This window comes from Glycine max, chromosome 5 (genome assembly GCF_000004515.6).
Source record: "Glycine max cultivar Williams 82 chromosome 5, Glycine_max_v4.0, whole genome shotgun sequence".
Lineage (NCBI taxonomy): Eukaryota > Viridiplantae > Streptophyta > Magnoliopsida > Fabales > Fabaceae > Glycine > Glycine max.
The window spans coordinates 35,937,456-35,964,211 of NC_038241.2; the positions used below are offsets into that span (position 1 = coordinate 35,937,456).

At 34.4% G+C, this 26,756-nt stretch overlaps 1 protein-coding gene and 1 pseudogene across 3 annotated transcripts; one reads left to right on the forward strand and one right to left on the reverse strand.

The window, feature by feature from the left end:
* Positions 1-673: 673 nt before the first annotated feature.
* Positions 674-26,518, reverse strand: LOC100781347 (UDP-glucose:glycoprotein glucosyltransferase). 3 transcript variants are annotated; one of them, XM_006580159.3, is made up of 37 exons: positions 26,206-26,518; positions 25,004-25,450; positions 24,745-24,898; positions 23,886-24,057; positions 22,798-22,871; positions 21,980-22,076; positions 21,746-21,858; positions 21,524-21,639; positions 21,008-21,065; positions 20,375-20,527; positions 20,134-20,232; positions 19,895-20,032; positions 19,713-19,781; positions 18,950-19,038; positions 18,653-18,815; positions 16,600-16,734; positions 16,411-16,510; positions 16,228-16,322; positions 15,974-16,086; positions 15,621-15,831; positions 15,291-15,359; positions 14,960-15,105; positions 14,049-14,150; positions 13,777-13,924; positions 12,869-12,925; positions 12,647-12,777; positions 11,986-12,074; positions 10,500-10,843; positions 10,283-10,372; positions 6,983-7,047; positions 6,371-6,473; positions 6,095-6,253; positions 5,663-5,803; positions 5,484-5,527; positions 5,297-5,411; positions 1,682-1,834; positions 674-1,557 (listed from the first exon to the last, which is right to left on the reverse strand). In XM_006580159.3, exons 1-37 carry the CDS (start codon positions 26,358-26,360, stop codon positions 1,381-1,383), a joined length of 4,884 nt encoding a protein of 1,627 aa, XP_006580222.1. In that variant the 5' UTR covers positions 26,361-26,518; the 3' UTR covers positions 674-1,380. The 3 variants fall into 3 exon arrangements, with proteins under 3 accessions (XP_006580222.1, XP_014631216.1, XP_040871483.1); XM_014775730.3 differs by having other exon boundaries at positions 20,375-20,530; positions 26,206-26,508; XM_041015549.1 differs by lacking the exon at positions 26,206-26,518 and adding an exon at positions 25,703-25,833 and having other exon boundaries at positions 20,375-20,530.
* On the forward strand, positions 4,374-5,279 carry LOC102666033 (probable Histone-lysine N-methyltransferase ATXR5; annotated as a pseudogene).
* Positions 26,519-26,756: the final 238 nt, after the last annotated feature.

Consider the following 26,756-nt stretch of genomic DNA (forward strand, 5'->3'; position numbering starts at 1 on the left):
AATGAAAACAACAATGTATTTCATCTTTCATGGAGTTGACCAATCAGAACATGACACGTGATAGTCATCATCTGATAAGAACGTAACACGCACGATTTTACAAAATAAAAGAATCAAATTCGTGAATTAAATTACTAGAGGACCAAATCCAAAACTGCTGAGAGACCAATATTAGACATTAGTGAGCTAATAACAAAATAGTCTTGGGTTGATCAGAATGCTGCACTTCAATGATAGGTAGTATACCAAGTTAATTCTCAGACATTGTTAACGTAGAAGTTCACTTTATTATCCTATATATTTGTCTTGTTACTTAACGTGTTTTACAATACATAAAAACATTAAATCCATTTAAGTAATATAATAGCATATTAACGTCAAACCTTTTCATCTATCTTCAAGTTAAATTATAATACAATTATTGATAGAATCATTTAAAAAATTAAAATAAAAAATATTTATTGTAATTATCATAGGAAAACTAAAAAAAGTTATGAAGAGTCCAATTTTACATATTCTAATAAAAAAAATTTCTTTTTTTAGTTCCTTAATCAATACTCCAAATACATTGATTAGCAATTTGCCTTAATAATATGATGTGATTATATGATAATAATTGATTTTCCGTAAAAAATTGATAATTGACTGGATAAGAGAAGTTGACAAATTCCTGTAGGTGCATAACTGACAATTAATTACAGAAAAATGCTATATAGCTATACAAATGATAAAATAAGACCATAGAAATTTAGCAGAATTCAGTCAAAGTTTATCAAGAGTCGCAGTTAGTTATTGGACATAAAAGCAGGAAAAATACATTCTTAAAAGAATTAGGGGTGCTGAGAGACACAGAATTCAGTCAAAAGTAACATGATTCTCTTATATTCCAGTCTGTTACCAGTGTGGGAGACACAAGAATAATCACCAAAAATTATGTTGATGCTGAGAGCAAACTTGTAACAAGTTAACACAATCACTGTAATACTTGACATTCCCAAAATCCAGCATTCTTCCCCATTGAATTAAACAAGTATCCTGGAAAAAAAAGGTGAGGGGTTGATTGCTGGTATATAACATTAATGAATTTAGATGGCCTGATAGGTTACTATGTCCACAGTCATCAAATTGAAGGTATGATTCAAATTCACTCAAATTTTACTCTAATCAAGATCTCCTTTGAGACTTTGGAATTGGGCAGCTGAGAGTGCAAATCTCCATTGCACTCAGAAGTTGTCATATTCGTGTTTGGATATGAATGCCGATATATCAGATGGGCACTGGTTAGATGGAAAGAAGTCATGATGCTACATGGCGACAAACTGCTGCAAGGATCATAGATTTCTTGAATAAATTTCAACTTGCACAGCATCTGTCCCTTGTTCATAACTCAGCCCTGGATTCCATGTCCTCATTCGACGAATCTTCACTATTCAAGTTCTTGGATTGATTAGGGGGCAGTATTGATTCTGATTCTTGATCATCGCCCAAGATTCGTGCTGTGAATCTTCTTGCCTCAAAATCCAGGTCTGGCCACTCAGAAACTATTCGTCTAGCACCCTAATGTTCCGAGATAAAGTAGTAAAAAAAATGGCCATAGAAGACAAAGAGGAGTGCAAAAACATAAGTTGCGATAGGAAACAAGTTTCCATGAACACAAAACTTAAAACAGAAAAACATTTACCTGCAGTTTGGGTTCTTTTGTCATGGGATTGTTGCACAGATCAATGGTTTTTGCCTTGTATTTTGTAGCATTACCACACCATGATTCACACCATAGCCACTCTTGCGGCAAAGAGAAAATTGGCACGGTATGCTGAGCATAATTAGGAAGATCCTAGACCATTTCAGGGAAAATTTTAGCAAAAAGGCACCTCAAACCAAAATCAAAAGCATGCATTCAAAAGAGAGAAGGCTAATGGGAAATACATTGGAAGTACATAAAGATTAATCTTCATAAAAAATAATATGAATCTACGATACTAGTAACTTGATTTTACAGTCCTAAGTATCCAATTTTAGCCCTTCATAAAATTTATGTAATTGACTCTTTTTCAAATTCTGAAATATTTTTTCAAATTTCAAATGGTAAGAAGGAAGGACCTGATTCCAACTTGCGCAAAAATTATATTGATTCAACACTAAGGTAGTGTTTGTACCAGCTTATTTTGGCTTTTTTTTCTCCTTAAAAGTAAAAGCTAGGCCAAACACTCTTATATATATAAAAGTCCTTAAAATTATAAGTAGCTTATTTTTAAGACTAAAAGACGAAAATAAGGAGCTTATAAAAAGCTCCTCGGAGTAGCTTTTTTATAGCTTGTGCGGAGCTTTTCTAGCAACAACCATCCTTCGAATCCCATCTACCGATCTTTCATGTATTTCTTTTTCTAAAATAAATTCTTTTCCTCCTTTCTTATATGTTCGTGCCCCTGCAGCTTTTCTGTGGAATAATGATGCTGCTTTTTTTTATTGTTCCCATAACATTGAAATCCTTATGCTTAACAATATATTTTTGTTGTTGAGAAAGTTTCCATAAGTTGTACTTTAGTTTGCAAAAATTATCACTGAAATAAAATTTTATTAATTGAAGTAATTTCAATTTTTTAATATATTTATTTTAATATTTTATTTTAATTTAATTTTATTATCATAAAAATGATTTAATATGAATTAAATTAATTTAACACAATATTTTTTTTTGTTTATAAATATATTTTGATAATTAGTTTTAATAAATTACCATACAACTTTTAACTTAAAAAGAGATTTTAAGTTAGAAAAGATAAAAACTTCCAAACAACTTTTACCTTTTTTTGAAGTTCTTATTTTAGCTTTAGCTTGAAAGTAACTTTTAAGCCCAAAAAAAGCCTCCAAACATACCATAAGCCTTGCCAACAAGGACATGCTGTACATGAGCAGTCTTTACTAGTAAATTTTTTACGACAGGGATCACATAATGTTTCCAACAAATACGGAAATACCATCTTGATCAATGGGTATAAAATACTGAAATAATCAAATTAAAAAAATTTCTATTTTCTAAATAAATTATACAACCTGTTATATGATCACTCATCAATAGTCACCAAAGGCATTCAAAGAGCATATCATAAAGTTGCTCCCTAGTTTTCCTTTCATTTTTGGTTAATGGATTGCAGAGGCTACATATTCTTTAAGAATTCACTTTGATAAGGCATATACATCAAAAGTTAAAACAACTATTCTTTGGCCCTTGTTTAAAAGCATACTGTTTTAGGTTAATCATTTTGTTTAGAGCAGTGTTACTAATCCTAAGTGGTTTAGAGATGGTTCCTTATGCCTCCATCTTATGAAGTTGTTGGAAAGTTACCTTAATTGCGGTCATCCCTATGCCAAAAAGGGCTACCTAAGGAGGGGCTGACCAGAAAGGCTGAGTTTAACATGGTAGAGTGCAGCCACTAGGATGCGGCTCTTATGGGATTGAGATCCCACATTGACTAGAGATAAGGCCTAAGCAGTGCTTATAAGGCTTGGGTAATCCTCACCTTGCAAGCAAGTTTTATGGGGTTGGGTTAGACCTTAAATCCAAATTCTAAGAGAAGTGTTGTAGATACTACATCAACTAGTGATAAGGCCAAAATAATGTATATAAGTGGGGGACAACACTCACCTTACAAGCCCTGGTCTTGTGGGGTTGAGTTAGGTTCAAACCCAAATTGTTAAATGCTATTGAGTGTATCCTAACGATTATAGTTAGGCCTACCTAGCCATTTGAAGGGTGTGTATTGGAGATCCCACATTAACTAATAATAAAGCAAAATTGTGAGGTTAAGTTAGGTCCAAACCCAAATTGTGTCCCAATTCTATGGGAGGATTTTAGGAGTTGCTTATGTCTTTCACTTAGACAAAAATGATGAATTGGGTATTGATACTCATGACCATTATAATCGCTATAAAGCCTCTCTCCCTTGGAAATATCACTAGTATTGGAGTTAGTTAGACTAGCTGCTTTGTATTAAAATCTATAAATACCCTAGGTGTGTATAAGTTGATTTGATTTTTTCTTAATAATACAATTTCCTCCATGAATTCTCTCTCTTTAAACTCTCTCAAATCTAACAAGTAGCAACAAAAAAAAAACCTTGCATTTACCACCAACATTGTATCTCACACATCCACACTTCTGCTTCTTCCTACCTTCCTGTGTACGATTGTTAATGCCACCGATAAAGTGAGCAATGTTTCCACATTTATCAGCTCAGATAACAAGACTTTGAGAACTTTCTCTCGAAAGAAGATAATTGATTTCTTCGAGATTTGGAGGGAGTTCTGGTGATGCTAATGACAAGTATCCTTCTTAGGATGCTAAGTGTTGGAAACATTCATGACCTCTGATATTACATAAGAAACAGAGGAGACTGTTACCATTTGTTCCTACAAAAGATCCTGCCCAGACCTTGCTTCTGCTTTAACAGCATTAAATATGGAATTCAGTGATCACCTCACATACTTGCCGGAAAGGCTCCTAGATCTGTGAATCAAGCCACACTAAAAACTGGTGGCATGAAGATTCTTTCCAAGGAAGACATGGAGACCATAGAACACTGCATTGCTATCTCTAAAAGAGGTGAATTCCCTCCCTTTATGGTTGTTTATGATTCATGTGAAGGTTATACTGTTGAGGCTGATGACCTTATCAAGGATATGGCAATTACTGCTGAATACATTGGCGATGTGGATTACCTTGACAACCAGGAACGTGATGATTCTGACAGTATTATGTCCCTTCTTAGAGCAGAAAGTTCTCAAAGTGTTGTTAGCTGTGCTGATAAACGTGGAAACATCGCTCATCCGCTCCCTTTATGAGTGGCATAAGCAATCATACACAGGAAGGTAGGAAGAAGCAGAACTGTAAATGTGTGAGATACAATGTTGATGGTGAATGCAAGGTTTTTTTTTGTGGTTGCTACTCATGACATTTCTAAGGGAGAGAGGCTTTATTATGATCATAATGGTCATGAGTATCAATACCCGACTCATCATTTTCTCTGAGTGAAAGACAAATACCTCCTAAAATCTTCCTAAAGAATTGGGATGCAATTTTAGATCTTTGAGAAAGGATTCTATTTATATTCTTGAAAATTTCAACTCATTGTTGTTGCATATTCAACAAGTTTTGATATAAAGCAGTCATTAATAATGCAATGGTTTTTCATGTTATATTGGGACTACAAAAACCAGTCAAACTTGCTTAACAACACGCTCTTGTAAGTAAGGATTCGTTTGCAGGTAAAAGGAACTATTAACTTGAACCTCTTACCTGATCCAAGTTGGCTAGACTATTTGGATCCCTGCTTAGTGTTTCATAAATAACTCTAAGATTATCTCCAGCTGCAGTCTCTCGGAACTTCTTCAGATCAACAACATATAAAGCACTGAAAACAGAAATTGAAACAGTAAGCATTGAAATTATATTTAGCAATAGAATATAAAAAGTAGCTACTAACCTAATATGGTATGGTTTTCCCTGCAAATGATCATTCCAGAAACCCTATGACACAGGGAACAAAGGTTAACAAAGATTTATAGCCAATACTGCATTAAAATTACACGGGCGTAACGGAAACCAAGATTATCATATAGATTGGAATTGAACAATAATTAGAATTCTGGCAGTGACATTTACTTGTCTCCAAAACCTATATCCATCCATCTCCTTATTATTATCACAAAATGGGGTATATGCCAGGGGTTTTCCTCTTATATCCATGTCATAGAGTACTCCCATGTCTGCCCTAACAACTTGATCAGCATCCACAAAAATGACCTGCATATATTGGTAGATTTTAGACAGATTTTCTTGTAAGGGATTTTAATTCTTCATTATCTTTGTCACAACATTGTTATTGGAAAAAATCCAAGTCCCACATTAACTAGAGATAAGCCCAAGATAGAATATATAAGTGAGAGACAACTCTCACCCTATGAGTCAGCTTTTGGGATTGAGTTAGGCTCAAACCAACATTCTAAGAGTTGTGTAGTCTGACATTGAAATTAATTGTGCAAAAGACAAAAACCAAAAGCATGGAACTTGATGCAGAAGAAGAAACTGTGATACCTTCTCCAAAGAAAGGGGGAAAATGACATCTAGGAATAAGATTTTATATGCCCAAATTATTCGCTGCTTTTCTTTCTGCTTATGCAACCATGTGGGCCACTTGTACGTGACTAGTTCATATTCAAAACCATACTCTAGGGCCATGTGTGGAATTAAGTCCTGTATGTTAAGTCAACCAAAATGGTTCAGAATGTCAGGCAAACTCATCATTCTACTTTACATTCCAATATACAAATGAATTAAAATGTAAGCATATAACTTGGGTGGATATATAACCTTAAAAGGAGGAGAGAGGTAGTTCTTTATGAACCAGAATTTAACTGGACGATGAGTATTCTTTAGAACACTTAGAATCATAATCTTCATAAAGCGTTCATATCTGGCAAATTGACAAGAAGCACATAGTGAAGATTGCATCCCTGATTACAAATAAAATACCACCAGGCTCCAACTAAATATGAAAAAATATTATAGAATCCAAGTATGGAGTTTAATAGTTAGCATGCATTTGCAAGTGTATAATGTTTATTTGAAAGATTGTGCTCAGTAAAACTTGCACAAGAAATTAGTGTCCCTAAATTTCCTATTAATTACAGGCACTTGAACCCAAAATTATATTCTGCAATGGAACCCCAAATCCCATTCTACGAAATCAGAATCAACATACATGATTGACCCCATTCCATGAAGAAGCATAAAACATCAATAAATGATATTTTCTGCTGTACAAGACAATTTTTCCAACATGATACGTCACATATAGTAATCACTGTTTAAATTTCAAAATAAAGGACTGAACTTGAACAAACATATGTTAAAAGGCAAAACTAAAAGGAAAGACAAGAAAGGAAAATTGTAAGAACAACTTAAAATAAGAGAACCACTTACAGGTGCCCAGAAGCAATAGAAACCATATTAATAGTTTTTCCATGCCGTCCACCCCTTCCTTTCTCCTATATGGGAAAAAGGTTCTATCTATTACAACTTTGGAAATGATAGGTACAAAGATAAAAATTGAAGGACAAAGCACAAGGTAAACACTTAATAAGGTTCAATCTGTTAGGGTGTGTTTGGATACGCGTTGAAACCAAGTTGAACGGAGAAATTGTGCATTCCAGTGTAAAAATGCCAAATCATTAAATCAATTAAAGCTTTAAAGCATAAAAGCAACATCAATCAGATAAAATCTTTTTATATAACATTAACTTAATGTACCAAAAACTAATAAGGTTTTCAAGGAAATATAATAAATGATGATTTTTGTAAAATAGACAGGCAGAAGATGTTAGGAAGTCTCACATCGCCTGCCTCAATTCTCGGGGTGCAACTTATATATCTGCTGGGCAACTTCACTTAGTGCCAATTGATTTTATTTCTACTCTTGGTGACATTAATTCTGTCTTCCGAGATGTATTTCTGTCCCTGAAACTTGCTCCTGATTTAATTTCGGTTGGGTAGTTGGTGGATAATAATTGTAATGTTAATTTCTCTCAGACTAGTCATTTTGTGCAGGATCAGGTGTCAGGGAAAGTGATCGTGAAGGGACCTAAAGTAAGAAGATTGTTTCCACTCCAGTTTACTTCTCCTAGTTTTTCCTCATTTTCTTGTACAGCTATCCCGTCCTCATTTGAGGATTGGCATAATAAACTAGGACATCCAAATTCAGTTGTTTTGTCTCATTTAATAAAGAATGGTTTGTTGGGCAATAAAACTCTTGTTTCTGACTCATCCTTTAAGTGTTCAGTGTGCAAACTTGCCAAAAGCAAAAATCTCCCATTTCCCCATAATGCTACTCGTGCTAACAAATGTTTTACAATTATTCACAGTGATGTGTAGGGTGTGTCTCCAATCTTGTTGCATTCCAAGTATAAATACTTTGTGATGTTTATTGATGACTATAGTCGTTTAACTTGGATTTACTTCCTTCGTTCTAAAGATGGAGTTTTTCCTATGTTTAAGAATTTTTTGGATTATATTGAGAACTAGTTTCAGACAAGCATTAAGACTCTGGTCTCATGCCTTTCAAGAATACCTACAACAAAAAGGCTTCCTTTCTCAGCATTCTTATCCTTATACACCTCAGCAAAACGGCATTGCAGAATGAAAAAATCGACATTTGCTTGACGTCACACATTCACTACTTCTTGTAGCCTCTGTCCCATCCAAAATTTGGGTTGAGGCTCTGTCGACTGCTGTCTTTCTGATAAATCGTCTTCCTTCCCAAGTTCTCGGGTTTGATTCTCCTTTCTTTCGCCTCTTTCAAGTTAATCCGGATTATATTGATCTTCACCCCTTTGGTTGTGTTTGTTTTGTCAACCTTCCACCTCCTGAATGTCATAAGCTAGGGGCCTAATCAGTCATGTGTGCGTCCTTAGGTTATAGTACCACTCACAAAGGATTCCCCATGCCATCCTCATCCGGCCGTTGTTTGCCACATCATTTGTTACTTAAAAGGCACTTCAACTCGTGGTTTATTTTTCCTACTGGGAAGCCTCTTAGTTTGGTTGGCAACAGTGATGCAAATTGGGCCGGTTGCCCTGATACACGAAGATCTGTCACAGGTTGGTGCATGTTTTTTGGTCCTGCGCTAATCTCTTTGAAGAGTAAAAAGCAATCACGTGTATCAAAGTCCTCCACTGAATCAGAGTATCAAGCTATGTCTATGGCTTGTTATGAAATCATTTGGCTTCGTGGACTCTTAGCTGAGATAGGCTTCCCTCAAATAGCAGCCACACCTCTCTATGCTGACAATACTAGTGCCATTCAGATAGCTACTAATCCGTTTTTTCATGAGCGCACAAAGCATATTGAGGTTGATTGGCATTCTATTCGAGAAGCATTGGACGCTCATGTTATATCTCTTCCTCATGTCATGTCGCAACTTCAGCTTGAGGACATCCTCACCAAGGTTGTACCTCGTCCTCGACATCAGTTTCTTAGCAGCAAATTGATACTTCTTTTTTTTTTTTGAACAGCCAAAAATATAATATATTAATTTGAAGATAGAAGATACAAAGTACCAGAGGTACTATAACAGACCACAGGAGGTAGAGCCTCCTGAAACAAACCGCAATAAACAGAAGCTGCCAACCCAACAAAAACCAAACAACCCATCCCAATAAGACAAACATTACTTAAAAGCTACTGCCATAGCTGAGGACCATTGGTGAAAAGGAACATGAAAATCCTTTTCCCACCCCCTCATCCAGGTCCAAGAGAGGAAAATTGTATTATCCACCAATTTAGAGATGACAAAAGGTTTATTGTTGAAGATAATGTCATTTCTAAGATTCCATATTGATATTGTAGCTGCTATCCACCAGATTTTCCACTTTCTGTTGGTGTCTTTCAGACCTGCCGTAGAGAAATGCTGGATGAAATTATCCAAAGGTCTCCAATGAAGCACTCTAGGTTCCTTTACCCATGAGCTGAATTCCCACCATAGAGGCATAACTTTAGGACACAAGAAGAAAAGGTGTGAGGCAGATTCTGCTTTGTCCTGACAAAAAGGGCACAAGTCATTATCAATAGTGACATTCCTCCTAAGTAGATTATCCTTAGTGGGCAATCTGTCCCATAGAAGCCTCCAAGCAAATACAAGGGCTCTAGGAGGGATTATGATGTTCCATAAGTGCTGGAAGCCAAGACATTGATCTTCATTAAGATGATCAGCTTTAATAGAAAGGTAGGCAGAATTAGTGGAAAAAATTCCTTTTGAGTCAGCTCCCCATAACCAAGAATCTTTTAAAGCTGTAGAAGGCCTAATTGCAGCAGTTTGATCAATAAACTCAGAAGCTCTTCCCATTTCACTATCAAACAGATTTCGCCTCCAAGAAAAACTCCATTCCCACCCAGATTCACTGAAGGTTCCCATCGTACCCAGATTCACTAGCAAATTGATACTTCTTGATCAGCCGCATCAATTTGAGGGGGGATGTCAATAAGGGATTCTGTTATTATGTTGTTTCCTGTAATCAGCAAATCTGTCTATTCATTGTATATTATTAGCTTTCCTGATATAGGTCGTATAAATTAGGAAATAGAACCATTGTGTCTTAATGGCTGTAAATGGGTCTGTAATGACAGTAAACAAATCTGTATTATTTATGGATGAACAGCAGAATGAAGGGAAAGCATTTGAGACAGAAATTGACAGAAAACTAACAGACAAGTAAATAAAAGACATACTTGTGAACTTTTTTCAGCCTTTTTAGATAATTTGTTGCCACCAATGAAACCAGAAGCCCATTCTAAGAAGTTGGAATTCAAGCCACTTCCCTACAAAAATCTCATGAAGATATCTGTTATGGATTGCACTAGCTTTAGCCTTTAAATAATAATGTTTATCATTTTATGCTTCAAAACATATGTTTTTAAAGAACAATTTTTAATAGAAAGTACTCACTTTCTTCTCATCTTGTGCGTTGTCATCAGGAAGGAGTAATTCCTCATGCTCCTTTCCCTTTTTTTTCAGTACTTCCATATGAAATAGTTTACCCCGTAAATCATTAATAGTAATGAGTTTTGATGATTGTTTATCATAACTTCCTTCACCATCTTCCTTTAAAATGTAAAGCTCGGAACTTCTTCCAGGAGCAAGCTGCAAGTACCAAACTCCAGGTGAGACTTTCATTTGCCAATATCCCAGGTTGGCCATCACAAGGGTGTCAACTAAATGGGGAGCAGTTTTCGTCCCAAGGATCAGCTGAAGTCCCCGAGGAGGATCGTGATCTTTCTCAGAACAATGACCTGATTAGATTTGACAAGACTGACAATAGATTAGTACACAGTGCTCATTAATGATTGTTAACATTGAAGAGAGGACAGAATTAGGAATATAATAATTAGAGAGATTTTAGGAAAATTGATAGAGCCTCTCTTAGTTGGTTTGGGTATGTTTAGTGAAGACCGGTAGAAACACCAATAAAGATGTTTAACCAGATGGAACATATTTCATTAGTTAGAGGAAGAAGGAGACCAAGAAAAACAATCAAGTCAAACCCTTAAGAGAGATTTAGAGGTAAATGGTCCATATTTACAGTTAAACATATGGCAGTAATTCATGGCCTCATATGATCCCTTTAGCCAATCCCACCTAGTGGGAAAAGGCTTTGTTGCTGTTGTGTTTTGTAAGCTAATCAAGGAGAAAATAGAAGCTAATGTTATAGACATAACTACACATATTAAACATCATAATTGCACAGAAGTGTTTAATAGAAATTTAACCAGTGACATGCCGCAGGTTCACAGGCTACAAATGGCTCTATTCATTTTCCCTTGCTGTGTAATGAGCAGAGTAGGTTCCCCATTTTCTTATTTCTTAAGTTGTTCTGCATTTGTTTCTTCATGAAATTGTTTGTTTCACATTTCAGTGTGTTGGGTGTGCCCTAGGTCCATGGATTAGATTTTGTTGACTAGCTTTAATTGTTATGGTAGAAGTAAAGAAGCCAAATTTTTTATGGTAATGTGCAATCTATGCTACACTTTGATGATTATGCTGGAGCATTATTTTTGTCTTTAAGGGATCCCTTTGGACAAGCATATTCTTTGGGATAAGATTAGGCATTTGAATTCTAGTAGTTGTAAAGCGCAGGGACTTTTAAAAGTGGTGTCAATTACAGGAATTTCTTGGCTGTTCTTTGCTTCATTTTTTTTGTAGTCATTTCTTGGCTGTTCTTTTTGTTTTTATTTTAAGGAGGGCCTCTAAAAGAAAAAGTTCTTGTATAACTTTTTTTCTTAAAAAAAGCGTTAATTATGCTAATGAACCAAACTACTACACAAATAGATGTGGCCTAGCATTCTAACAAGTAGCAATGATTATTTAGTAACAATAATATCACTAACACCAGGAGTCATCAGCTTGTATTTCTGATAACAAGATGCAATGTTACCAGTGAGGACAAGAGCTTCAAGCTCAAAAACTGCTTGCAATGTGCTTGTGTCACCAAGGTTCTCAAGAAGAATGTTATCCAGGTCATGGCTGCAGCATGAGAGATATTACTAAGGACTATTAAAATTCACAAAAAGTAGTCATTACATATAAAAACTCAGAAATGTATTACATAGACCTCCCTCAAGGCAAGGAAAAATCATATTTATTTCCCCCATTCCCGAAATATCAAAGGGAATGCCTTCGATTGCCAGAAAAATACAAAGCATTCAGAGTTTATAATTTAATTCAACAATTTAACTTGATTATTTATCTACCAGAGTTGGTGTGTGTCACTAATTATGAGACTCATTCAAGTTTAGATGCAAAAACCTTTATTCTTTTTAAATGTTCACCCCATTTTTACGGTATTAATTCAAATTTATAACATGCTTTTTTATTAACAAAGACAAGGGTACATTTGGACTAACATATAAACATTGGCATTAGAATGGTTTAATGAGTCTAACAGCTACTTAATGGAATAGGTTAGGGTTACTATAAATTTGAAATGAGGAAGAGCAGTGTAATTTATTCTCAATAATTTACTCTTCTCCAGTTACATTCAAACAAAAAATTGATAAAAATATCAGTAAATTAACAAATTCTAAAATAATACATACAATGCAATAACGGGCTCAACAAGCCAAGACTCAGGAACATCAAGATTCATGGTGAGAGTCTTAGACAGTGGCATGTTTGCAAAGAGTGCTTGTGGGCCATTTATTGCAGAGTCAGTGTTGCTAAAATCATCCTGCAAAAATCAGAAACCCTGTGAGACCTAACATCAAATACCATGTCTGGAATTATCTTAGAGAATTAAGAGTTAAATAAATAAGATATACCATTGTTGGTACTACATATCTGTAGTAGCTCTTCAGAGGAAGATCAGCAAGAGAACTCTGTCATAAGATGAAAAACAGCATTCAATACAAATTAGCAAATGTATAAAGAACTTGGCAACACATTTTGCTGGAGGAAAATTAAAAGAAATATATCTTGTAGAAAATCCCGCAAAATTAATGGATTGGGCCTTCACATTAATGGATCTTGCAAGAGGGAGTGCGATGGATATCACACTAATCAAGAGCCTTCACCTAACCAGTTAAGCATTTGGGAGAGTTGGCTCTTGGCAGGTTACAAGCTAAAAATTATTTAGAGTAGGAACAGATGAAGGATAGACGAATTAACTTCTACAAGCCTATTGATCATAATGTGAATGGACTAATACATGCACATTTGGTTGAAGTGTAACTATTGCATCAAGGAGATTTCTTTGGATAAGCAGCTACTTTGGGATAAGATATGATCAGACAATTGGTTTCTACTTGGTGTAAAACCGACATGGTTTTTGATATTAAGTTTCATTTACAACTATGTTGAGGGATTGGGTAGATTTGCTTTCTTTGTTCTCTGTTGTCTGTATTTCCTTTTTATTTTAAGAATGATTTTAACCTCCTGATTCTTTGTAATCATATATTCTGTGTCAAAAATAAAAGGCCTAAAACATAAGACTGAATAACAGAAGGACTTATGAAAACCAAATTAGGGGGAAATTCACAGTTCCACAACACAAGGACAACACTTTGGCTTGTCTCATCCAATCACAATGAGAGAGAAACAATTTTTTCCATCTTCTTTTTTATTCCAAATGCCTAAAAATAATCTTAGTGAAGGAACAATTTCAGTTGCGGAAAAACAATTATTATATAATTATTCATGTTTGCAGAACTATAGATAGATTTGAACCAACCACTGGATTCAGTACAATTCTCATGCTGGGCTGAATGTATTTCCACAAAACTCGAAGAATTCCAGACAACCTCTGGCTGGTTGGACTTAAAGGATCAAGAACCGCATCAATATGAATACTTGAATTTACATTATTTAGAATAATGACACTGCACAGATAAATGATGGAAAAAGAAATACTGACATCATATAATACATATAAATGAGCAATCCAGAAATGACTAAATCATAAGGAAAAAAATGTTTGAGTGCATTGTAACTGATTAAAATAACCTATGCTGATCATTCAGAATCTCAAAACGAGCACTTTCAGAATTCCGCTCCCGCATGGCCATTGAAGATGATAAGGCCATGACAATATCACTAATGAATTTGCTGCAAACGACAGAAGGCAACGTTACAGAATTGTTAAATATTCAGTAAACAGAAGTGATTGAACAAAAAATCTGTTTAAGTTACTATAAATCAGAGGACTTTTGACACACCCAACATTCTCCAAAAATTCCTAAGAACTCAACAAATCAGTAGTAGCAGAAAAATGTAACAATAGATAAGCTTGCACAGCACATGATACACATTATGGGAGTTTGCTATGTTAAAAGAAAAGAAAACCATCAGCATATTGTACTGAAACCGTGTGTCTGAATACACCATGGATGAGAGTTTATATAGGCTTATAGTATTAATTGCACATAAATAGAAGATATTCAGTTTCCTCTAAATCAGAGATTATATGCCTATAAACTACAATTATTACAACGAATTCAGAATATTATATTCTGATTCCCAACATGCTTCAAGTGAGCTATCACCTATGCACTTTTTAATTCTTTACTTTCTTGTTTCTAAACTTACTTTCTATTCAACTGATTCCCATATTCATTTGCTTGAATATAAATTCTGCAGAAATTGGTCTACAGCTAGCATGGTTTCTCAATCAATCATTGGGAAACAATACTTATGATTATCTCATCACTTTATTCTTTGTATGATCTGTGCACTTGCGTTGTGCCAGCAATGTCATGTACCACCTCACTTTTAGGCTTTGGTTTCCCAGACCCTCCCTCCAACATATTTTAGTTAAAAGAAAGCATGTCATGGGAAGGTGATATATGTAATGATCTATAGAGAAATCAAGCAAAAATTAAAGTTGAGTCAAACAGAAACTGCAAAGTTCAAGAAACCTTGTTAGTGTGTCGGGGTCAACATCATGCCATTCCACCTCTTCAATAATTTCCACAATGTGCTTTGTCCTTTGTTTAAATTCTATTGATTCCAGAAGATGCAGATCAGCGCTCAAAAATGAGCTTTCATCTATTGGATAAGTTACCTATTAAAGATAGATATTAAGGAAAGAACACAAGATTAATAAGGAAATTTAAGTATTGGTGAAAATTCATCGGCAAATTTTGAGAGAGAAGAGCAAAATTATATTTGTAAGCAAGCAATGAAAACAATTATTCATCAGAAATCAGTTATACTATGAAATAGCTGAAGACACCAAAACAATATTACCCTTCCATTAGTGAAGACAGCATTGGCACCAGATTCAAGCCCAAGCACCCTATACAAAGAATTCTGCACCTGATAACAAGACATCTAATTAATACAAATTATCATGATTAACAGACAAAAAAATATTAGTGAAAAACTCTGAAATTGTTTAACATAGTACAAATTAAAATGAAATACATAAAAGAGGAGCAGAAATGGAAAACAAAAGCAGTGGACAACCATTTCCTTCAGGTATTAGTATCAAATAGAAAAAGTAAAAGTATGAGACACAGGATAGGGTTGTTAAGAACTAAAAGCAAATGTCCAAATGGCAAGATAAACTAGAAGTACCTTAGTCAAATGCTTTCTCACTTCACCAGCAGGAAATTCTAGGAGGGCAGACCTATAGCCCTTAGATGGTAACCCATTAGCTTCACCAAGCTCGCAAACCATATCAACAAATGCTTGAGTGCTCTCAGCTTCCATAGGAGGTGAAAGGATGTAATTCTTCTCATATAGTGAGCAAAGCTGATTCAAGAAGTCCAATACATTCGTCTTATGACTGCACACCATGCGTTCAAACATTTGATATAAAAATGGTGCTTCAACTTCGGAAAGGAATTGACTAAATCACAGAATTGAAATTAAACAATCTATTAAAATTCAACCAGCTTTTGAATTAAAAGCAAAATCCAAACACATACCTATACAAGGATGCAGTGATTTCAAAGACCTTAACAAATAGGAGGCTAAACAAATTAGGACTCCGATTGGCATTAAACAGAAGACCTACACGAGCATTTTTGGATCCTTCTATCTGTAGCATTATGTTCAAATAACAAAAACATCAAATATGCTTAAAAGCATCAAATAAATTGGTCCAACTCATAATAGGCATTAAGCACAATAATTTAAAAAGAACCAAAAAGATTTAAAAGAAATGCATATTGGTATTAACCAGATAATGTATGCCTTGTTGAAGTAATTTCATCCCATTCCTTGAAGTGATATCAACAGCAAGAAGATGCGTCACAGCCTTCGTATCATCCATTGCTGTTTGGATCAAAACAATCCACATGTGACGACAAAAGAAACAGACTGAACAAAAGAAATTAGAGATTCTAACATTTAAACAACTTACTTCCAGGAGAATGCAAGTAGACAATGTCATTTAGTATAGATTCCTCCCCAAAAGTAAACATTGACAGAGATATGAACCTTGGTTTGCTATCAGAAATAATCTACACCAAAGGATTAGCATTATAAACTGGTTAGTGTATACCATTATAAAGGTTCCCAAAATTTAAATTATTAAATTATTTAACTATACCTTAGGATTATAACGCTGTATACCAGCTTCTGATAGAAACTTAGCTAATACATCAGTGTCAGACATTATTTGTCCAAAATATACTTGTTCCTGTATTCTTGGAGTCTCATCATTTAAGGCATTTATAAGAGCTTCCTGGTAAACACAATTGCATAGAAATAAGTAGAGGAAAAATTTATTCTACTAACACTCTGATTAATACATCACAGTTATACTAGACAAAGAAAAATTGGGCACAACGCACATGAAACTAAAGTTGAGCACATGTAGACTATCCAAAGTTAAACAACACACAAAGGAAAACTACAACAGTTTGGATAAGTGCAAGTAGTCAACCAATGATAAATATATGAAGGAGATCTTACAAATTCATAGATAGCAGTGAGTTTATTAGTGCATTGTAAGAGACTCATCTGCATTTTACTACATAAAGTGTACCCTGTGCTATTTATTTTATTTTGTTTTGGGTTGCCATCATTAAGAAAAAACACATATAAAAAACAAAGACAAAGAACTCATTTTACAAAGAAGACCACAATATTACTGTTAGATATTATTACAGAAAGTAGTATTAGAGATCAACTCTCATGCTTGCACTGTAATTTTCTTTTTCTGTTTTGGGCTTCAGTTAATGGTCTGGGCCAAGCTTATCAGCTAGCCCATAGTCAGCTTCTATCAGTTGTAGCTGATTTTTACAAGTGTCAAAGATGATATATTTTAACTACAGCAGTTTAGTATGGGATTATTTCCATTATTACTCATTATTTCGTTTTCTTATTTTGTAAACCTACTTTATTATAAATAAGAGTATTTCGTATGGTCTGATACGACAACACACAACAGTAAATAATTCTTACATGGTATCAAAGCATGTTATTCTTAATAGAGGAATAATGAAAGTCGTTCTCCATCAGGGACCTACTGTCCTCGGAGGACCTTTCTGCTCACTGCCCTTCTTTTGATGACCCTTTCTCCTTTCTTCTACACACCAAACAGTTTTGGTTCCATTATCACTGCAGTAGGCCTTCATTCTTGTGTGAACAGTACCACAAGCTGCTACAAGCCTCTATTGGCAGTCATCGCGCCCTCCTATCTCTCCGATGTGACCATACCCCCGGAGTCTCCACCTCCTGGCAACCAGCGTGCACCCTGTCATGTCGCCGTTCTCCAGCTCGTGTGCATCACCCACCAGCTAAAGATCTGTGCATGACACCTACCGCCACGCCGTCCACATGCACAACCAACTCAACACCGCCAACGCAACCCCACGCAGGGCCCTTTTCCAGTGAGAGAAGTTCACACACATGACGTGTGACACATCACACTGGAACCACATCCTTCCACCTCAGGGCGTGCTTTATTCAAAGGTGAACAATACCCATCACCACTACAGGCTTTTGTTGGTTGCCGCCGAGGTTTATTTGGCGGAACCCCATGATCAGAACCGTCTTTCGTTTCTGTTGGGTTTACCCCATTTGTAACAAGCTTGGTTCATATGACATATATGCTCCAGCTTGAGGGGGAGTGTCAAAGATATGATTTGATATGTTTTAATTACAGCATTTTAGTATGGGATTATTTCCATTATTACTCATTATTTTGTTTCCTTATTTTGTAAACCTCCTTCATTATAAAAGAGTATTTTGTGTGGTCCGATACGACAACACACAATAGTAAATCTTACAACAAGAATCAATAATACAGTTTATTTTCAGTTGCACAAATCTTTTTCTCTTTCTCTGAATTCTATCAGAATTAATGTAAAGAGTGATTATAGGTTGATTATGTAATTAGTGATATCATGTAATTACAGTAATCATGTAACTATAAATCCTTGTACGGTACTTATTACACTCTGTATATATAATTTTCTCTTTAATACACAGCAATTCAGCACGTTTTTCATTTTCTCTTTCTCTCAACACTTACATCTTTGCCAACCACCTTGTACAATATAAAATATTGTGAATTGAGAGCAGAATTGTAGAAAAAGTACAAAAAAAGAGAGGAAATAAAATTTTAAGGCAGTGGAAAATGTTAAAAAAATCATTACCTCAGTGGGATCAATAACAAGGCCATTCATCAATAACGAACATTGAAGCTTAGACAAACCAAGCTTAAATACAAACTTAGAGCTTTCTTGTGACAATTCCTTCAACTTTTGATTCTTATACAGCTTTAGTAATATCTCTTGAGGTGGGGACTTTACCTTTGATCTATAGAAATACAGAGAATATTTAATTCATGTTTAAAAGTAATTAGAATTCAATGTTACTGCTAAAAAATTGAAGCACTATATTAGTCAAATGTCAGAAGTATACTAATCAACAAAAAGTACTATAAAACTTACAATATTGTTTCCACAAACACTCCTTCAACATGGTGCAGTTCAAGAGCATCATCCGCATTGCCATCTGACTCAATACGTAATTTGTTAACCTACAAAATTGTACAATATAGTTCCTTTAATTTAATTGAAAATAAGATTAGTTTTAAATGTCTCAAAACAACTGCTAAAATGTGTTCCATAAAAATCTTAGATATAATAGCATCATCTATTCATGTATGCTAATTCTAACAGCATAAACACTTTTATTTTTATCAATATAAATAAAAACCTCCAAACAAACCTTTGAGATTTATTTTTCCCTTTTTTGTCATGTTAATGGGGAAGAGATGAAGCCACTTAAGAGGTTGTCAAATGTTATGCACTAGGTTCATGATTTTTTTTTAAATAAATAATTGAATTCATAGGAAAGTGATTATCTAGAAATTTGCATAGTGATAGACAAGGGGAAAGTTTAAAAAGAAAAAAAGACTATTGAGTCATAAGGCTGAAATTTCAAAGTTGAGTGAAATAAAGCGACTTGGAAGGTTCAAATTTTGAACTTTAATGATATCAAATAGATATGTAGTTAGTTTCAAGATGGGTGGAGTAAAATGAAAGTGCAACATCACATATTAACTGCATCTGCCACTTTTCTTTCCTAATTTTGGATTTCAGTCATGTGCTTCTGGCATATGAAGTTTTAACTTTTAAACCAGAGGTAAGTAAGGTCATGGAAAGACATTGAACTGAAGATGACACTAATGACTAAGTATCACACTCATACATTGCTCAAAAACCGGTAAGCCATTTCAGCACCATAATTCTCGTTGATATAACTGAAGAGACATATAATCTGAAAAGAGAAAAAAAATTATGTCATAAACTTGCCAGTAAAACTAAAACATATAGAAAAATTTCTCTGGCATTTATCACACACATTCCTGAACAACAAAAGGTAAAAATTACCGTAGTCGAAATATCTTCATCGCTGTGCTCTTTTGTAGCATGATTTTCTAACTGCATAACAAACTTCGAAGAATACAACACAATCCCAAACCTCACAGGAAAATTATTTTCATACAATGATATGATCATATCAATGGACTGCAAAATTCCAAACAATAAAGCATGTGACTAAGATTTTGCTTGGAAACATATAAAATGAATAATGTGAAAATGTTAAGCTTGAGGAAATAAAAACTTGCCACCAGACCACAACGGGTTGCTGGATCAAGAACAAAGACAGCATGGAAAAGGTTTTTACGGATGTAGCGTAGCTGCCCAGGGAAGACTGGCATCAAGAACTAAGCAAAATAAATGTAAAATATGTTAGGTTAGGCCAAATTTTTACACAAACAGTACTTCAGCCAGAAAAATCTCTAGAACACTTTGATTTTTATATTTTTTAAATAAAAAAATAAAGCTAATCCAAACACACAAATTCACCTCATCTAAATTGTTCCTCCACCGTTTATATTTAGCATCTTCTTCCAAGTTGTTGAGATAATGAACATGACTAGAATGAAAATCAACTCGAAATATACTGGACTCTGAAGGAGGTGAAGTCGAGAGCAATTTCTTCAAAGTGCCTTGAGGAATCTGCTAATAGTGAGAATATCAACAATACAGTTCAGGTGTATGTACATATCACAACTGAGTTTTATAAAGAGAAAAAAATGGTAGCAATTAATAGAAGTTTAAAAAAATTAAGGGCTTGTCCAGTTTGAGAAAACATTTATGTTTCCATAAATAATTACAAAATGCCACCTTGGTAATTATTTATGAAAATAGGAAATGAAAACCAAAACATTTTCTTAATCTAAACAGGTAGTCGTGCCATTTTTTCTATGGAAAAAATACAATTAACTTCTTCACCTCCCATTCATCTTCCCTCCTTTCAATACAAATTGTTTTCTTAGGAGACTATCCAATGTTACTTTTGAAAAAAACATTTTCTTAGGTAATATGCATCAGATGACTATTTTTCCTCTGTCAATTAATACTAGTTCAGTGAATCAGTTAAACAGAAATTAGCGCAGTAGTAAAAATATGACATAATGAAAATCAGATGGCATTCACCTTCAATTTTGAGAACTGATCAGCCAACAAGAGATCCTGATGGATCAAGTCAATCAACCTAATAAAAAATAACAAGAAAATAGTATCAGAAATTCAAAAATTTCAGCACTGCCAAACCAGGATCAAACCACTGCTAAATATTTACATTCTTAGAACCTAAAAACAATTCTCCCAAACAATAATTAGTTGACAAAGCATTTACAACTATATATCGGAAATGACTTTAATCCAACATAAAAAAAGGAATTCCATACGATAAGTAAGATACTTTGAATAGGCTCAACTCAAATAAACACAAAACCAAACCATAGGTATATAAATAGACCTGGGTTTGGCTCTTCCAATCTTGTGCTAAGTGCTAACTAGTTAAACGTCAAAAGAACCATAAATATGAGACAGCAAAGTCTTAATGTGTTGGAGGGGATTGAAAAATACAAACTCTAGCTATAATAGCGGCACAAACATGAAATACCACAAGATAATGTATAAATTATCATTAGGAAAAAAAGTTATTACAGATAGAGGTCAACATCTTCAACATTGACTAAAGCACCATTGAGAGCCATTAAAGACTTGCCAGGTGGGACCATCCGCTGGTTTGCCATTATTTCATCTCGAATAGAATCATCAAGCTGTCATGAGAAGCAGTTCCGTAAGAATAATAGACCTTTTTTTCCAAGGAAAATGTCTAAAAATGTGAGTGCCTAACATAAATAACAATTAACAAGATTACATTACCTTTGTGCGAGACAAGGAAGAAACTATGCTAGGGAAGTTTTGATTAATTTCCTGCATTGACTGCAGAGGATCCGAAGCTCGGACAATTCTCTGTACAGTTTGATGTCCTAGATCTGTTACCATCAAAAAGAGGGGGAAAAAACTTAGAACACTGTTCATTGAAGCCAACTGCAATAGGATTCAGCTTCCAATCTTTCCAATTATCATAGGAAAAGAGAAAAATATTTTAAATACCCTTTAATTCCCAAACATCAAGTGTGTCTGATACAGTTGATGACAATAGATAATCCCGAAAAGCCATGACCTCAGATGTTAACTCAGTTTTACGTTCCTGTGATTAAACAAAAACAGGTAAATTTATTGGTAACACTAGTGTCTGGATAATTTTGAGGTGGGGCAATGATTATACATCACCATAAATATGAATATACTTTTATAATGTTATGAAATTAACCAAAGCAAATAATGAGTTGACAGCCATATGGAAGCAGAAAGAAAAAAAATTAATCCCACAATGATTCAAAACTATGCCCTCTTCTCTGTTCATAACACCACAAGCATGCAAAAAGTGGGCAATGCCAAAGGATCTTAGATTCCTTCATCCTGCCAAAACCTTTCATATTAATCAATAAAAATATATCAAGCTGCAAGGCAGTGAGAAGGGAAATGGACACAACTTTACATTAGATCTCGCAAAGCACATAACATTATCATATTTAACACTTTTTTTTTTTTATCAGCAAAGATAATATTTTATAAATATAGAATGGAGTACCAGAGGTACTAGAATACAGCAATATTAGTACCATACAAATGGTTCCAGAATCAGACATACATAGTCTGTGAGGGAACCATTCTATGGATGCAGATAAAATTTACATTTAGTAGCCAAAATGTTCTATCCTCTACTGATACAAAAAAGAGAAATGCTAGCAACATAATCTCTAACGCACTCTCTTGAACACATCTTCTATTATTGGTTGAAATTTATTAAAAATTACAAATTTATCGTTATCACGTGTATGTCCAAAAACAAATGTGAGTTTACACACCAGAATTTTAGAGAATATGAATCCTCTGACTTCCTGGCTAAGATCTTCAGTTCGAGGATCCTCCAAAGTCACACCTGCAATCCTCAACTGTGCTAATGAGAGAATCAATCATTTAATCACAAGTAATCTTTCTTGATTATAAATATGCAACCATTTTAATTGGATTAGCAATATACAAAACACCAAAGCAATTTGTGAATCCAGAAATAATTTAACACTAAGAAGTGTACTTTTCAATTATCTATTTCAAAGTTGTAATTAATAAAATCTTCAAACCCGAAACTCATTGCAGAAAAACAAGATGGAGAATCTTTAATGAATGTTAAACTGATAAATCAATGCATTGAGGTAAGGTTGGAGAAGGTCAATGCTAACTAACTCAAGTAACCAGATAGAAGGACCATAAAGGGTAAGGAAAACTTCTTTAAACAGAAGAATTAGACCTTGAGAATAGTACATATTACCATGCAAAATGAATGAAAGGACATTGTTGGAAACTGCAACAAATCTATTGGGAATAGCTGAATTTAAAGCTTGGATTCATGAAATTTTAGATTCATGCAAGGTGCTTTAATTCAAGTACTTAGGTAGTTGCACTTGTGTTTATTCTTCTTGTAAATGTAATATGCAATTAATTAATTCAAAAGTGTGTGTACCAAATCTGCCAGTGCCAATCACTCAAGCATGTCACAGGTTACTTAGTCCAAATCTTCAATTGACATCGTAAAAAAAAAAAAAACAGAAAATGCAAGTCCAAAGAAAACTTACATGAAGAGGATTGTCAGGATCCAATTGCCCAATACCTTGCAATTGGGTCCTAACAAGGATTAATAAAATTATCAAATCCTAGGAATAGCAATGCAAGCATGGAGGTCATGAAGTCAAAGAAAATTAAAAAAAAGAATACTTTTATAATTTCTCTAAAAATATGACATTTTAAAAATTACAAAAATTACAAAGAGTAAATGATTGGAAAGGATGATCAGGCAATCACTATTTCATGTACTAACTTTCTTCTACAATTGACTCAATATGCAAAGTTAAAGAGAACTAGAAGCCTTCACTCAACATGTGTCAATCATTCTAACCTTTTTTTACCGTACTGTCATCCATGGCCTTATATTCCATATTCTTCAGTGCAAGTTCCACACCATAACCACCCAAGTTCACTGATTCACCGGCACCAACAGAACCACAATGATTGATTTTTGATTCACATCCAGCAGGCAACACTGGCCGTAAAACATACTTAACTTTCCCCTAAAAATTATTCAGTCAACATATTAATATAGTTGCATGGGAAATATATTAGATAAGCATTACATTTTTTTTTCAAATTCCAATCTTAATATATGGGACAACAATATAAATCTGTTTAATGATTTCATCATTTCACAACTCCATGCCTATTACCATATCTTCAAAAAACATTAGTGTTGCATACAACTAACATATTAATCTAAACTTCACTTAAAGAGATATATAATATCTAGGATATTATATATCATAGAAGATGGAAATCTCATAATTCAGGTGCAATTCAAATAATTTACATTACTTTTATCAGTTTTACACCTTTTTTTTCACATTCTTCTCTCCATTGAAATCTCCTGGGGTTTTATCAAAAAATGATTATGTTTACATGATTTGATACTTGAAAGCAAATGCATTTTGGAGGCTTGTACAGCAGAAAGCTACAATGATTATAATAGCTGCCAAAAACTACATCACATTATATTTCTAAAGAGTTAGGCAAACGCTCAGTTAAGTAAACAAAACTAAAAAGTTTTTATAGGAAATGAAAGCTTTTATTATATTGGGAATACAAAAATCATTTTACATGTGCTTTTTAACTAAATAGAAGCATTTAGAAATGCCTACAGGGCTTTGGTTAGCAAGATCTTAATAGTTAATACCAAAACAAGAAATAAAAGTTAAGGAATGTACCTCTTTGGCAGCTTTAACTAAAGCAACATGAAACTCCTTAAAACAATTGGTTCCAAGTGCACCGTAAAGGATAGCAACTGGACTTCCAACACTTAACTCATAATAGATGTGATCAAAATCAAATATTTCAGGTCTCGGAAACGAATCACCTACCCTGAAGGAAAAAGTTTACAATTGACAACAACATTGGCAAATTTAAAAATAAAAAAAAAATAAAAATAAAAAAACAGAAGGGCACTAACGGTAACAAAGTACTCACAGCTCAACAGAGCCCTGAAGCCACGCCAGTAATTCATGAACATCCAAAAACAAGTGTTCACCGGTATCCACCCAACAACATTTTCCTCCATGGATTTTCAGGTTTACACCATGCAGGGGATCTAATTTTCTCCTTTCAATCTTCTTTTCTGTTAGCAACTTTTCCTCAGTCTCATCATCTGAGTAATTTTCATCGCCTAGGGGAAAAGATGCGAGAGATTCCTCCGCTAATTGCTGGAAGAGCACCAGTCTAGGGGATGCTGATCTCAGCATAAGAGAGAACTCAAATAATGATTTTAATGGTTCCCTTAGAAGAGGGCGCCCACATTCCAAAATTTTCTTCACACAATCTTTAGCTGCTTCAGATCTAGCTGCATCCTTCTCAGTATTAAGCCAAATCTCAATGAAGTCCCAGAAAAGGTCCTTTTTTTCGTTAGATAATAATTCACTGTTTCCAAACAATAAATGGAAGTTACAACATAGAAATTTTACAATTGGCCAAAAATTGTAGACAATTTAAAAAAAAAAAGAATAGTGTATGATAATGTAGAAGACAGTGTGAGCTGCAGTCGAGTGCTGCATATGAAGTAACAAGGGATTCAACTCAGGGTTGAAAACAGCAATATATGTTGTACATAAGAACAAGAGGGAACGACACAACTAAAGTATTTCACACTCATCCTCATAAGTCATAACTAACCACATGATGTAAAGATAAATCTAATTCCCCAGTTCAGCTGAATATTTCCAGATCATGCTTCTGAACTAAGAACTTCAATCAAGATTTCTCCACGTGCCACTAGAACAACATCCTCCTATATGAATCATAAGACGTGCACCATGTGTCAAACTTAATAATCTGATAATCTTTTTGTCATCTAAACAATCTCTTCCAACCACAAAAGACTTCAGAAAGCAAAACAATCAGGAAAGGATCACGTAATGCTTCAAAATTCCACCACCTCACCCCCATACACTACTAAAATTCAGTTGGAAATTCTAGTTTTAGACACTACAGTCCATTATGTCATGCCTAACTAAAACACATGACAATAATATCCCCATTTGACACTCCTTTACACGCACGCATTCGTATAGTTCAACACAATTTGAACAAAACATTAGAAACAAGACTAATAAATAACACCACCCCACATTACAAAAACACATAAAATGTTTGAAAAAGGAAGAACAAGGACATACGCAGCTTCCAAAAGCAGGGGAGTTCCAGACCACTTAGCACGGAGTGCAGTTTGAACATTCTTGGGTCTCTGAGGAGTGTCAGCAAAGGCTGAACCAATATTCAACAACACCAACACAATGAGAACCCAACATCGAGATCTCCAAAGGCACCCCATTTGAATTTGTGGAGCGAGAATGAATGTGGGTTCAGAATTGATGCCCCATTTGCACGTGCGACAGCTGAGGAAATGAGAGGAGCTTCCAAAGTTTCGATCTTTGTTCTCACTTCGAGGACTCGCAGGTTTTTTTTTAATAGACGACCAAAGGCGACAACTGCACTAAGTACGTTAGTGCCGCGATCCCGTGTTACATCTTGGTTACTTTTTTTAGATAATAATTACATTTCGGATAATGCAATTTTAAAAATAATATAAATTAGAAGTTATTCAGAAAAAATGTAGTATTATATTGTGTATACTTTATATATAATTATAATATGTCAGTTTCTTAATTACTTATAAATTTTTTCCATAAAAAACTATTTAGAATTTTTTAAATAAGCTTCGGGAAAA

Bases quoted from the DNA above. Each gene is read 5' to 3' on its own strand.
- LOC100781347 (XM_014775730.3), bottom strand. From the start codon at position 26,360: ATGGGGTGCCTTTGGAGATCTCGATGTTGGGTTCTCATTGTGTTGGTG. The intron at 16,087-16,227 runs GTTAATACCAAT...ATAATGCTACAG, and splicing joins AACAAGGCATACATTATCTG to ATAGAAGGATCCAAAAATGC. The intron at 7,048-10,282 runs GTATGTCTTTTA...TTTCCCATATAG, and splicing joins AGGCTGAAAAAAGTTCACAA to GAGAAAGGAAGGGGTGGACG.